Source organism: Centrocercus urophasianus, unplaced genomic scaffold, assembly GCF_019232065.1.
Source record: "Centrocercus urophasianus isolate 14NV4802_14NV808 unplaced genomic scaffold, USGS_Curo_1.0 seq_19, whole genome shotgun sequence".
Taxonomy (NCBI): Eukaryota; Metazoa; Chordata; class Aves; order Galliformes; family Phasianidae; genus Centrocercus; species Centrocercus urophasianus.
The window spans coordinates 8808624-8823267 of record NW_024884744.1 but is presented as its reverse complement, the minus strand read 5'-3'; the positions used below and the strand labels follow the sequence as shown (position 1 = coordinate 8823267).

At 43.0% G+C, this 14644-nt stretch overlaps 1 protein-coding gene across 2 annotated transcripts in view; it reads left to right on the top strand.

Moving 5' to 3' along the window:
• Positions 1-14644, top strand: part of LRCH3 (leucine rich repeats and calponin homology domain containing 3) — a 51799-nt gene that overhangs the window by 32102 nt on the left and 5053 nt on the right. Inside the window, exons 15-20 of one of the 2 annotated variants that reach the window (XM_042820308.1) lie at positions 364-417; positions 5475-5523; positions 5975-6088; positions 6701-6822; positions 8256-8393; positions 10572-10649. In XM_042820308.1, the coding sequence (XP_042676242.1) occupies positions 364-417; positions 5475-5523; positions 5975-6088; positions 6701-6822; positions 8256-8393; positions 10572-10649 (555 nt within the window). The remainder of the gene's footprint in view (positions 1-363; positions 418-5474; positions 5524-5974; positions 6089-6700; positions 6823-8255; positions 8394-10571; positions 10650-14644) is intronic. The other variant, XM_042820309.1, reaches the window with a different exon arrangement.

The following is a 14644-nucleotide window of genomic DNA, read 5'->3' as shown; positions in this document are numbered from 1 at the left end:
ACCAAAACGAGGGATATTTGAAATAGTCTTTGCTCCTTTTTGCTCTTCTTAATGTTCTTTTGTTCTGAATTTATTCTTTTAAAGGGTCCTTTGTTCTCCCATGCTAAAAACTGAATACGTGGTTGTCTGTATGTGCTTGAGACAACACAGCAGGGTAATTGATTCCTTAAGTGATAGGAGTACCCTGTAATTCCTGGGTCATGTGGCTGTGTATTCCTACGCAGTGTTGGCTGCTGTATGGAACTGCAGAAGCAGTGCCTCACAGTGCTATAAACAAGCAGCACGTGTTCCAAAATGTCTGTCTGTTCACAGCTGTGTCGTTCTGTTTGTTTCTGACATTACTCCATCTCTCCCACCTCCCAGTGTCCCTTTCCATCCAGAAGGTCTCAGCATACTGATGATAGTGCCTTGTTAGTGGTAAGATCCTGCACGCAACAGCCTTTTTCTGTGGCAGATTCTGGAACATGAAAATAATGATGTGTTACGGTTGTCTCTGATTAGACCAACTCTTTCAGATCTAATCTAAATAGCATAAAACATGACCTCTTGTTTCAAAAGTGACTTATCTTGAGTATGCTGATGTTTGTACTGTCAGCCATTTCTTAATAATATAGTGATGTTTTCCTGCAGAATAATTAAAGCTTGCTTTTTGCTAAGAGCAGAAGGAAATTACTACTAATGAAGAACAACTTACAAAATTCAAAATTGACCTCCAGTAGCATTACATTGATTTGCCCTCCATTTAGCTTGCTTCCTAATTGATGAGCTCTCCAGTGTCAAATAAACAACTGGGTGCTCTGAATACAGCCCCCACTTGAGCTTTGTTTGCGTCCTGCACCGAGTGCTTGGCGTGGAGTGGTGTCCTGGGAACCACAGCACAGCAAGGGGGAAATATTGCTGTACTCGTAAGTGCTAAAAGTCTGAGCTATTCCTCGTTCTCTGCTGCTGGTTAGTGATGAAGATGTCTTTCTTACCTGTTTTGAACACTAGCAAAAAGGAAAACTTTTATGTGCTTCATGTTTTATGCTATTTCTTCTTTTATGGCATCTTACTGATGCAGCATAATTAAAGAATATTATTAATGCCACAATCCTTGTCTGTAGAAGGAGAATACACTTGATTTGCCTGCTGTTGCATGACTGCATGCCTGGGACTTATGTTCTTAGCTCACGTGCATCCCCACCACCTACCTGAATTCTCTAGGCAGTGCTCTCAGAACACACCTCTTCAGAACGCGTTGGTCAGTGTTTTCTCTCTTCATTCAGACGTCTTGGTGTTCTGCTGTCTCATGCCCAGCACTGTGAGGGGGCAGAAGAAGGCTCCTTGTGAAAGGAATGTGTTGTAATTGTGCTTGTACCTGTTGACAGAAATCACACTCAGCCAATCTAAATACAAAAGCTCCTTTATATGCTGTAAGAACCAGGAGAGCAGACGTGGGTTTTGTGAAGTGCTGACAGTGAATTCATCTTCGGAATGTATTTCAAAGATGATACGTTTTAAGGACCCCTTTTATTTGTTAGTGTCATCCCATGATTTTTATTGTACTGAATTCTGGGTTGTATACTTGGAAGTTCAGCAAACTGATTGCTAAAAATTCCATTCACGGTGGTGTCTTTTGTTCCTTTATCCAGGTTGAATCCATGCACAAAAAAGGGGCTGGGGGAAAAAGTGGCCGGGCTGGCAGGGAAAGTTGGAACCATATTTGAAAACAGTTTCTGCATTAAATTTTCTTGGGATTTCTTGCTCTTTTTCAGCAGCTCTAAACTCTGCATCCCATACATCATGCTTTCAGGGTATGAAACATTGGTTTTCTGAACTATGGAAGTATGATCTGCATATCTGTGCTGCAGTGGAAATGCATACTGTGTCTAATGATGACAGATGCCAGGACAGCTGCTCGTAGGGATTGCTGTGACTGGAACGTGTAGCTCTGGGCAGCTCATGAATTTGCAGCAGTTGTTTTTTTCCACTACTGTATTTTGTATGTCAAAAACTTGTTTAACAGCAAGGAATCGATCACTGGTTTGCTTAAAAAACAGAAGTAGTCATAAGAGTTGAAATTTTACTTTTACCCTTTTTAATTCTGTTGCATTTCCTTGACATTTTGTCTGTTCCTAATGGGCTTGAAATGTAGCTAGATCTAAGTTCTGAGGCTGGCTTTTTTTTCCTTCAGTGAAGCATAGGGGCATTCATATCAAAGCACCATTTGCTACTGACAGTTCAGTGCATTTTTTCCATTTACATCCTTTTCTCTGTATCATTTCCTATGCCTAAAGACTGCATGCCAATAAAGCTGCATTCTGTCTATTGGATTTTCCACTAATTGTTCCAAAAAAATTAACAGTTACCTAGAATGCAAGTCCTTTCTTTTGGTAGTTCTTCAGGTGTCGTTACCTCTTTAGCAGAAAAATTCCTAGAAGTCAAATTTAAGCTGTTATTTTCCTTTTTAAATCTCATCACGTTTCTTTTGCCCCTTTTGTCTGTTGCCATTTAACACAGATTGAAATGCATTTGTGTTGCACAGTTTGCTCTGGTCATTCCTTCCCATTGGTAGGTACTTTCAGGGCAGTCTGTTTCAGCTCACAAAATGGCTTTCCATGCCTTCTGTGAGCATATACAGTTTACTTGCTTGTTCCTTCTGCATCCCTGTGATGTGATGCAAAGTGGGGTTTGGCTGTAGGACTTGAGTGCGTGTTGTGATGGATTTCACTGTGTTGATTTACAACAGGCAGACTAACTAAAGCTTTGCTCACAGACAGTTGCTGGCCTCTCTGAGAAAACCTACAGTGTAACTCAGTGCTGTATCACTCATATCCCATTTGCCATTCCCACCAGAGTACTCTCACTGCAGTTGGGAGTGCTTATTAATACGGCATCAATGCTTCAGACTTGGGGTAGTGATTTCAGTCTTGCCTGCTTTTGAATCTCATCTTTCCCCAGATGGCTTTTTTTCCCCTCTACTACTGTTACAAGGTGGGTTAGTGGGAGATGGATACTAAAGGCACCACTGTTGTTCTCACAAACTGCTTCTCAGTTTGTCACAAAGCCCGTGAAATGCCCAGTGGGCACCAGGCAGCTGCTGTGACCTGTGTGTAACACTCATGTTACTGCTGCTGTTTCGGCTGCCTTCGTTGTGTTTTCTTCTTGTGGTCTCAAATGTGACCTGGGGCCATCATCACAGTTAGCACGTGGGATCTCTGAGACATTTGAAGTTAAGCCTTTTGGGCATCAGTGTGCTACAAGTAATAACAGCATGAGAAAAGTAAGCATGACTTGAATTATGCTAACTTGTGCCCTGGAGGTTTCTCTCAGAAGTTATCGTCCATTTGTACGCTCAGACAACTGACAATCGAGCTGATGTGAAATAGCCTTATTTTTAGTTAGCGCAGAGTCGTAGTTGGGCTCTGCTTTGGCATTCTTTCTATCTAAAGTTGTTTCTGTCTGGGGACATTTCTCTAGCTTCATTGCTACGCCTAGAAATGAAGAGCAGCGTGTGCAGTCGTAAGTCAGAATTGCGGCACCCTGATTCTTCTTGTATTGCAGCTGCCTTCTCTTACAGTTGTTCTTTGCCTCACTTCTTCCTCTTTTGCCTCCCTTTCTTTTCTCGCTGTCCCTGACAGAATGGCTTTGAGCCTCTCTTTGTGTTTGAGATTGACAGTAACACCAATACCATTAAGAGAAGGCCAGGGACTCGCAAACAGGTGAAGAGCATGCGCTGTGTTGCTGTTGTGCTTCCCTTACCCTCTGTGCTGCGTTCCCCCCTTTGCCCACTGCTGGCTTTGTGGATTGTGACTGCTGCTTGTTAGTCTGTGTCAAGGTTGTCCTGCTCTTTTTGCACAGGAATAAAGATGCATTCGTGTCACAGACCACCACCATTTGTTTTATTTTGCTTTTTGCTATACCAACATTTGCTGAAATGACATTTTGAAACTTGTAAAGCAAACGAACGGAAACAGCAAAAAAAGTGAGCGAAGGAGGCTGTTCTGAGGATCAGCTGCTGTCTGCATGGGGCATGAAGGTGTTTGTGTAAGGTTTGCCCTGTCTGTAACATCTCCTTCCATGTGTAATTCACCAAGATCAGCATTAGGTATCAGTGGCAGAACAAACGCAGTCCTTTAGCCCATTAAATGTGAGTCTCTCTGATCTTACAGAGTTGATAGATTAACTTGAAGCATTAAAAAGAAAAGTATTTAGAGTAGTGGCTCAGGATGGGCTGTTGGAGGGTACACTTTCCTTCAGGTGTTTCTTCAGGAAGTGCTTACCCGCTTGTCGTTCAGTTTTGCTTCCGATGGCACTTTGTTGTGTGTAAAAAGGAAAGTTTCACCTCCCAAGCTCATTAGCCAGAAAGTTCAGGAGGGTAGGAAAGCTTTAACCACAGTTTGAAAAGCAAATACCTGTTGTGCCTGCCTTTTGCTTTTTAAGTGTTTCCAAGCACGTGACCATGATCACCTCTTCCTTTCTGACCTGGTTACTCAGTTCCACCTGTGCTTGTGCCCTACCAGCTGCTTGCTAACACTGCTGCTGCCTTGTCTTTCTTTCTGCATTCAGTCCCTCTCAGGGTTGAATCAAGACAGCTGTGCTACTGCCCTGCCTAACGCCTCTGCCCTCAGTCCTGCCAAGGTATCTCTTGCTATTGTCATTCACCAATAAAGCCTACAAAAAACTGGGATCCACACATCTGTTTTAACAGGTGTTGGTATGTCAGCTTCTAGTCAGAAGTTCAGGTAGGGTATGAACCTGATTTATATGATTAAACTGTAATAGCTGTGACCTCATCTTAGCTTTAGGCTGTCTCTAAGCTAAAAAACATGGTAACCCTTCTGCTCCTCATTGTCTTTGATGTTGTTTTTTATTTACAAGATGATTTTCTCTTCACAAAGTCGAGTTTATCAGAGTACTTCTACTGTGTTCTTTACTGGCTTGCTTTTCCCATTGAGTATGGGTATCCTATAATTTTCTTCTGTGGACACTGCTATTCTGAGTGCATTCATCATGAGAAATTGGTCTGTGTTAAGTACTATAGTAAGATTAAAGTGTATTTTGCTAGGGAAATTGATATTCAGTGAACAGCAGTTCTGCATTATCAAGGTGTCAGAGTCTGTGCATTCTTATCCGTGCTGCTGTTATGCAAGTTTAGCATGTTCTTTAATTAGCTGCTCTTGCTGTGCCCCCTCTGCAAAGGATACTTAGCATCTTGGTGAGGAGTAAACAAAGAGAGCATTGCACTGTCAGTGCTGTTTCGTCTCTTCTTCCTCAGAAAAGAGTAATTGTGGCATTTCTGCAAATAAAAAAGCTTAGCTGCTTTCTGCAGAGATAAGGCTTGGGGAACAACTTTGTTTGTCACGTCTGGCTTTTCATTCTGAAGTATGTTTAGATGGATGGTGCCTTGCATAAAACACAGCAAATAGTAAAAATGTAGTCACAACTTCTTCCAGATTAGGACCATTTATGCTCTTCTGCTTTTTTGTCTACAGAGTGATGACAGATCCACCATCTCTCCTGGCTCACCCTCCACTCAGACAGGTAACAGGGAAAGGAAGCAAAGCTTCTGAAAAACGAGATCGAAACATCTGCCTGCACATTTGTTCTATGAGAAAGGAGTGCTGTGTGTGGCACTGCTGTGCTTGAGAGCTTACCCACTGATTTAGGTCTCCTTGAAAACACGTGAGGGGAGAGGCAGCAGGGCTGAAGCATGTCCTCAGGGACAGTGTAGGCTTTGGCCCACAGATCCATTCAGCTGCAGGCAGAACAGTTGTTGGAAGTGGTATGTGGAATGTGCTTTGCATGGCGAGTGTCCTTGGAAGTGCCTTTTCCTGCTCTATGCTTTTATCATGCATGCATGTAATTTATTTTGTCATTATATTAAAATTTGTTTTTTTTTTAATTGCCACGTTGCTGAACCCATTTCCTATTTAAATTCTAACCGTTTCCTTCTTCCTCATTTCCTTTCCTGTGCCTTCCCACATTTGTTTAGTCCACCTTTCCCCTGCACATCCTGGTCATGCAGCCCTGCCTTCCTATAGAAACCCTTCCCAGCGACCCGAGAGTTTCCTTTTTCGAGCAGCTGTCAGGGATGAAGCAAACAAAGGTAGGTTATGTAACTCACACATCAGCCTGTTTTGCATTGCCTCTTATTAACGTTTGCCTTACCTAGGTTTTGCACTGCTCTGTTACTTCAGGTCATTATCACCAAACTAGCTTTAGGGTTCAGTTTGTAAACATGTGGCCTTATAAATACTTTGTGAACGACCACTGTAGTTGTGAAAATGTGGGAATCTGTTCTTCTTGGTCTTTGTCCTTACACCTGAAAAGGTAGCAAGGAAATGCCATGCAAGCCTTCAACAAGTTACAAAGGCAGCTTGGTAGAATTTGCATTATATGTAACAGCATATGGCAAAATTGCAAAGCCTAAAAGGCTAAACTCTTTCAACATACTTCATCTGTCAAAACTTTGTCTTCTTTTTGTGAATGATTGGTAGCCAGCAGAAACAACAACATCTAAAGGGAAAAGATGTGTTAGGAAACACCTCGTTTAGATTAGCAGGTCATTAGTTTGATAGATTAGTAGGCTTTTAAAGAAGTAGATTTGTGAAATGGAATGCCCTGTACCCATTCTGGAACGTTGTGGGTGTGTAATGCAGCAGTGGAGGGCAGTCAGCCAAACCATACTTACTGATTTCTCTCCATGCTGTTTTTTCAGTGATTTCTTCATCATCTTCCCGTGCCTTGTCTCCTCCTGCTAATGATTCTGCAGACACCAGAGTTAGGCAGAGCTCCAAGCAGCGTGAGGAGGAGCTGGAGCTGATAGAGCAGCTACGTAAGGTAAGAGCTGACAAAGCCAGTGAAGCTCTCGTGTGCCATCATGTTAAAGCTGCCCTTGTGTTCCAGACTGATTGCACTGAGCCAGTTATGGGGAGGAGTCGACCGAAATGGAATGGCACTGTGCAAGCTGAGTGTTTCTTTCAGATGGAGGCACTGGAGGTTGTTGTTTTTTTATTGTGGATAAAGTTAGTCCAGCTGCAGTGAAATACACAGCTTCTGGCTGGCCAGTGATCTCTGCTGTTAGATCTTTCGCTTATCACCCTTCGTACTTGTGGGGAGCTCCCTGGGAAGCTCCCTCAGTGTCTTTCCTTTTAATCTCTTTATACATTTCATCTTTGCTATAAAGCCTATAGAAAAGCAGGTGGCACGCAGGGACTGCTGCCAGTCGTGATGACAGCATACTTTCCTTGTGTGCTCTGAATCTACCTGTTGACTCTTGCTTTATGCTTAGTTAATTGTAGAATATCTGTGGCAAAAATCTTCCTTACATTCAGGCTTTTTGTTGGTTGAGGGCCAGCATGCCTTGCTTTGTGCCCTGACATTGGCTGGTACTGGCTATGCCACAGGGCATTAAGGTAGTGCTCTGCTTTGCCCCAGGCACACTTGTGCTGTCTGTGAAGGGATTCCTTGAAGTGCTCTAATGCTCTGAGCTTTCTCAATAAATGAGAATTCCTTTCTAAAGCTGATTTTAAAAGCTGTAAGCATCCCAGGTAGGCAGAGAGTTAGTTCTTTCTCTGCAAACTGTCCGAGTAAGGACAATCTGCTCCCTCTAAAAGGAGAAAGCTCTCTTAAGTAAAATGAAACAAAACTCAGCATTTGTAGAGCCTTTCATCTCTTATCTCAGAATGCTTTACGTGCAGTCTCTCTCTTGTTCTGCTTCCTAGGTAAGATTAAATCTTTTTTGTATACTTAAGATTTTAGATTTAACGTAACAACTTGGTGAAATCTGCACAGCATTTGAAGTAAAACCTGATTTGAATTTATGTTCGTTCCTTAAACAAATGTTAACTACGTCATTTTTAAAAACTCTACTAAGTAATGGTCTGGTTTTTTTTCTTTACTGAGACTTTAGTTGGCTATATCGTCCTCCAGTCGACAGTTATTTTCAGTTCCCTTTGCAGAGCTGTTTGCTGAGAATGTGAAGGGTGAGGAATATTGTTCTTAGACCCTGATTTCTGTTATTTTTGGAGAATGGTTGTGTTAATCCCAATGTGCTGTGCGAAGAAAACTGTTCATCACTGAACTCAGGTGCTCCCAGACCGTGTTCAGCTCTGGCCCAGCGCAGTGCAGGAGCCGTCTTGGTGTCGCTCAGAAAACTGTTCCAACCAGCAGGGAGTTGTAACTCAAATGCTTCTGCTCTTAAAAAATGTTCTGCAGACTGAAACGCTTGGAAACCAGCACTGAATGTTTGTGTCCGTGTTCATTTTCCACAGAATATCGAATCACGGTTGAAAGTGTCTCTGCCCAGTGATCTTGGAGCAGCTCTCACGGACGGCGTTGTTCTGTGCCACCTGGCTAACCACGTCCGGCCTCGGTCTGTCCCCAGCATCCACGTCCCCTCACCTGCTGTTGTAAGTATGTCACAATGACAGCGTTTTGTAGGGGTCCAAAACCCTTCCAGCAAAGATCTGTAATCCAGGCAAGCGTGAAATTCATTATTTTCATTTGTGAACGTGCGTGGCAACCTTTCTGTGCAGTGTCTGTGGTTTCACTTTAAAGCCTACGGGTTTGGGTTTGTTTCATTTAAATAAAGTTACTTCTGGTACAGATTTCCAGAAATCATTAGGATTTTCATGTCCTCCCCATGTTAACTTGAAGAGTAGTAAAATAAGAGATGGTTAATCCTGAAAAACAAAATAGGACGTTTCAGAAGATCAGAAGATCTGAGAAATTCAGGAAAACGCGGAGAGAAACACAACATTCCCTGCATTATTTGAGATCCTGCTGCACAGAACAGCAAGAACAAGCAGAGAGGCCAAAATGATTCCTGCATCCGTTTCACAGCACTACAAATTTCTCCGCTTAGGAATGTCAGCAGAGCACACTTGAGCTGTGTTTGCACGTGCTTGGAGAACAGCATCTCCTGGAGCAAAGTAAATCCACTCAGACCTTTGTGATAACAAAGGAAAAAGGATTGTTTTATCTGGGGGCTGTTCAGAGCAAGAAAAGAAGTGCACGGAGAAGTTTGGCAACTGAGGAACTTGTTCCTCTTACCTAACTGCAGTGTTTTTGTAAGGCAACGAAGGTAATATATTATTGGGTGCATTATTGTGTATCACCTTGGGAGAGCTCAGAATTAAAGTGGGATGCAGAGCTGTGACACAGCGACAAATTAATTACAGTCATCTGTCAACCAAAAAAATAACAGGTATGTGGCAGTCAGAAAGTTCAGTGAGAACATTCAGGATCAGCTACTTGAAAGTACAGCAGAGAGACAAACTGCTTGTGATGCACCTTCACGTCATCTTAGAACTAAATAAATAGGGGAAGAAGTTTTTCCTGTGAGAAGAGTTTGAAACAAGCACGTTGTTTGCTTTTTTTTTAATTTGGAGTCAGTCCTTGTGTTGGTTGGAATTTGAACTGGCACTTACAGGGCTGCATACTGTATCATTGTGGTTCCTCCTGCTTGGAATGATGTGAACAAGGAGATGTCTTCATTATTTTGAGCTGGACACGCCAACATTTTAGGCAGATTGTGGAATCATTAAGAGAAATGCAGACAGCTGCTATTCACGATGCTGGAGTTGTCAAGAATATCTTCTCAATGGCCTGGTTTTATGTGCTGCTGAATATTCTGTTACAAGTTAAATCATGGCTTTGTCATCGATGTCGCAGAAGAGGCAGCCTGTGGCTGGATGGCTGCAGCAGCAGAAGAGGCATCGCGTCTTTGCTCAGTCACAATGTGGTCTTTGTGCTCCCTCCATCCTGCAGGAGAAAGAAGGCAGCAATAACCTTTAACCTGCTTTCTTGGTGGGGCACGTGGCAGGCTGGGGGGCAGAGGAAGAGCCCCAGCGGTCTGCTTTTCCCCCCTCTGAAGGAAAACCACTGAACTCAGAGGCTGCTGCTGCACACACTGTGGGCAGCTTGTGTGAAGGAACAGGAAGCTTGTGTCTCTTTAATCAGAGTAAGCTTCAGGAATAGAAACAAGACAGAGCTGTGCAGTGCTGTGTCCATGTAGAGGTGAGAAAGCCAACTATGCAGAAAAAACTGACTTGAAAAGTGACAGTGAATCCATCTGCTTGTATGCAGCAAGTCGCAGTGCTGGTTTTATTCCATGGTATCTGGGTTCATCTAGCCTTCATTTTTTTTATCTCTTTCTTAACTGAAACCAGATTTTCAGTATTTATTTAACATAGTAATCCAGAATGGACTCCAGGTTGCTTCATATCATTAAACTGTGCTGAAATCACGGCACAGGTGCTACGTGTGTGTATGTTTCATTCAGTATGTGTCTTAAATTATCCCATTACAGTCACTAAAATGTTAGCCTGTTTTATGTAACACTGTGCACCGATACAGTACAGGTTAGAGTTGCCTTAAAAAATCATCCAGTATTCATAAAGTAGCTTTTCAGAAAGCTTGGAACTTGCTTTTCTAAGCAAACTGCAGCACAGCCTGGTTTGAATTATACAAACTTACTGCCGTGTGATTTTTTTTTTTTTTTTTTTTTTTGGCAAAGAGGTTTATTAAGAGTTTCATTAAAATTAAAATCCTCCCAATTAAGAGCACTTTGCCTGCTTCTTTTGCAGCCTAAGCTCACAATGGCGAAATGCAGACGAAACGTGGAGAACTTCTTGGAAGCTTGCCGAAGGATCGGAGTGCCTCAGGTACTTTTTTCTGCTGTTCTGATGTTAAGGTGCAGATGTGATTCTGTGTTTTTATGGTCAGGAAAAGAAATCAGTGTTCCTTGAAACGTCTGATGAAAATGTGAGGTGATTAAAAGTTCAGGAGGCTCACATGTGAGGTATGCATTACTGTGTAGATAAGACCCTGCATTGTCTTCTCCAGTAAAAAGAAGTTGGGTGTAGTTTGTCTGTCAGAGGTCTGATTCACTGACTGCTGTGCCTTAAGTGCAGAACAGCTGGGTGCAGCTTGAGCCTGGCTTTAGAACTGCAAGGTACTTAAAGACAATTCATTTTTCTCAATATTAGGTATTTGGCAGCTTAAAAGTGGGATAAAACTTGGATGATGTTTTGCATGTGTAACTTCACCTCCAAAGCATTTGATGTTCCTTCAGAATAATCCTTTTGTGTGAACATCTGTACCACCTTGCCAAGAAGTCTCACTGTTGTTGGCCTTTCTCTGACAGTAGCTACCTTTGCACAGATCTCATTCTTTGTGCTAAGTACCAGAGGTAGAACTCCAGTCTCTGGTTTTCTTTCTCTCTTCTGAAATGAGTCCTGTTATGGTGTTTTATGCTGTCCTCTCCTTTCCTCTTTGTCTTATTCAGCGGCTGCTTCAACACAAATGATTTCAATGTCATGTTTTCTCTTTATTTTTCTTCTAGTGTATAAATGTGATTGGTTTTTTATACGTACACAGTGTTTCTGCTGTAGGTGCTGTTTTCTTTTTTATGTATTGTGAAAGGGAAAAGTAGACCCAGTGACTCATTTCCCTGCTATTTGTAAAAGCAGTGCTCTCAAGTCAATCGTGCAGTATTTTCTGATAGCTTCACACAAAGGCATTTGAGCCATTGGGATTTTAGGATAGAATATTTATTGAGCTGCCCAGCAGTTTCACATGACTCACTGTGAATGGCGTTGGAACATGGTAGGAAGTCCTAAATGATTGTTCATGTTCTGAGACGATGAGGTATTTTAGTCCCTTCAGAAACTGGAGCCTGCGACTCCAGCAGGACTGCATGGTACAGATCCTGGAGCAGAATGGTTCAATCCCATTGCAGCTCCCCTGGTCACAGCTCCATCGACACGGAGATGTAATTTTTATGGGATTGGAGTACAGAGCTGATCTCTGAAATGGCGCGCCTTTAAAAACAAGAGAAGAGCACTCAGGGCAAGAGTCTCCTATAGACCCGCTCTGCTCCATCTACTGCACCTTCTGTTTAGCATCCTCCTGTTTTTCTCAGTTCTCCTGCTTTAATGTGAAAGAGTTGAAGGAGAATGTCTGTGGGGAAACCCACTGCAGTACCCCAGCTGAATTCTAACGTTGCTCTCACATGTCTACATTACATGTCTGCTGAGATGAGAAGTAAGATATCAGTATGAAGGAACGGCGTGGCAGCCTCGTGTATTTCTGCTGAAAAGATGCCTGCAGCTATTTAGCTATTTCTTTTCATTTAAATTCCAATTACAAAAATGAAGGGCTTGCTGGAAGCATGGATCTATGCAGAAATACCTTCTAAGAGGAATGCCACTTTACGTAGAAGGTGACTTTCAGAAAATACAATCACAGGCATCAGAGTGAAGCGGCCATTTCCACAGAACTTTGCTGGCCAGTGCTGTGGCATGAAAAGAAACCTCCAGCTGAGCAGATTGGTGTGCATCTAGATTTCATTGGTGTGCAGCAGGCAAGTGAGACACTGTGGGAACGGTTACAGAGCACTGAAACTCTAATTAGTAATAGATTAAACTCTAATTAGTAATAGATATTTCTGCAGAATGCTGCATTCAAGGATCAGTTACACAGAAAGAATCCCTTCTGCTGTTTTCATTAATTATGGTACGTGTGGAGACTGAGCACGAGCACTCAGTGCCAGAAGCATGTCACAAAGCTGAGCTGCAGGCTGTTTGCCCTGCAGAAATGGCTTTCACTAGGGCACGTGTGAACTGCTCTGTTTTTAACTGCCAGGCTGGTTCCATGTGTAAGTTGTGGAGGTTACAGGCTCCTCGCTGAGCACTGTGTATGTGCACTTTGTGTTCTTTGAAATGGGGAGTTGTACAGATTGCTTTGTGAGAAATAACCGTGTTACACTTCTTGAACATGCAGATGATCTGAAATGTGTGACTGACTGCTTAGTGGATGTTGCTATGGCTAACTGACTGACCTTTTTTTCTGTCTGTTTTCCCTTCCTGCTTACACACTCTGGACAGGACAATCTTTGTTCCCCTTCTGACATTCTTCAGCTAAACCTCAGCGTTAAAAGAACAGTTGAGACTCTTCTTTCCCTGGGGACAGATTCAGAAGAATCCAGTCTTCTCTCCCTTTCTATTCAGCTCTGGGGCTTTGTGGTGTTTTACTGTACTCTGATGCTAATGCTCTGTATGGTCTATCGCTGCGTCTTTTTCCTCTAGCTGAGGGACGGTGCTGCTGTTTCCTCCCTCCATCACTCCAGTTCTCTGTAAAGGATTTTGGGTTTTGTCAAGACTGTGTGTACAAAGTGCTCTTTCTCACTTATGGGAGAGAAGTAACGGAGGTGACAAACGCAGTGTGTGAACACATCGATGCAGCCACACAACCTCCTGTGGCAGAACTCACGTTTGTATTTGCTGTGTGACGTTGAGCAGATGTAATGCTAGGGGAGGAGGTGCTGCCTGTGGGCTGGAGCAGGGGCCCGAGCTATAGGGACACACAGGTGTGTGCTACAGGCTGACTGCTGGTGAGGGATCTAGCACTAGGAGAACTGCACTGTCAGTTTGTGTCAGCTTCCCTGTCTGTATGATTAGAATTGCACCCAGTTCATTTGTATCAGTTTGGTAAATTGCTTCCAGATTATCTGATGAAAGAGGTGTTAAACAACACAAAGTATTTTGAACATCAGTGACCTTGATTAGCTCTCACAGTCTTAGGAGTCGTGGTCTGATAAGTTTTGTCCACAAAGTCTTGGGATGTTTTTTCAGGTCCCAGCTCCTTATCCCTGCTTCTGAGAGAATTTGACTTTCCTTTTGATAGACTGCCATGTTTTATGTATGAGTCAGGGGTTTTAAAATAGCTGTCCATGAATCCTGAGCTTTTTGAGCTTCGTAACAGATCAAAGAGGAGGTTTGCAGAGAAACTGAACTCTCTGAACAGCTCTGAAAGAAAACCTTTCTGGCACAGAAAGAAAAATCCTTTGGGTTCTATCAGATGCCACAGGATTGCCATAGCATTTTGCTGTGCTCTGGATGAAACTTAACAAAGATTTCCTGAGTTGGCACTTGATTGTGGTTGTTTTCAGAAATGTCAGTATCACACAGAAATACCCAACCTGGCTGTGTGTTCAGCTCCCTCTTTACTGTTACACAAATCTCAGGTAGTCCTCTGCACAGCTTTAAAGCTTTTCCCTCCTCCGGAAAAGCATCCCGGTGCTTTAATGTGTTTCTCAGGGACATCTCAGGACTTGAGGGCACTTCCCATGCCACGTGCAAAAGGCCACGTCTCCTCAGAGTGTAGGTTGGTTCAGGGAGCTCTGGTCAGAGGTCAGATGCAGGTAAGTGCTAAGTAACAGGCCTGTTCTGAATGGGACTTCAGGGCCTGTTTGTTACACCTGAAAATGCAGTCAGCGGTTCGTAAGCCCTGGTGAAGTGGTGATGGCAGTCCTGCATTAACCTGGCAACAACTCTGAAGCACAATTTCAGATGCACAGAAGTTCAGCTGCAAATGTTGCCACTACCAGTTATGTGTACGTGGATCTCCCAAGCTCTTGTAACATGAAGTGAATATTTAGCAAAGGAGCAAGTGGAGGAGCTGATGCCCTGTTCCCAAAGCACACTGTGACTGGCACGAAACGTTCTGCCCAAGCAAAGCATTACTGAGGAAAGAGGGCACCTTTGGTGGGGGGGTGTTTGTTTTTAAATAAGCTATTTTTGCACTGTTTACTGGTGTGAACTAAAATGAACTCTGTTCCTATGTTTCTTACCTTCTTCTAATGAACACTGTGATAAAA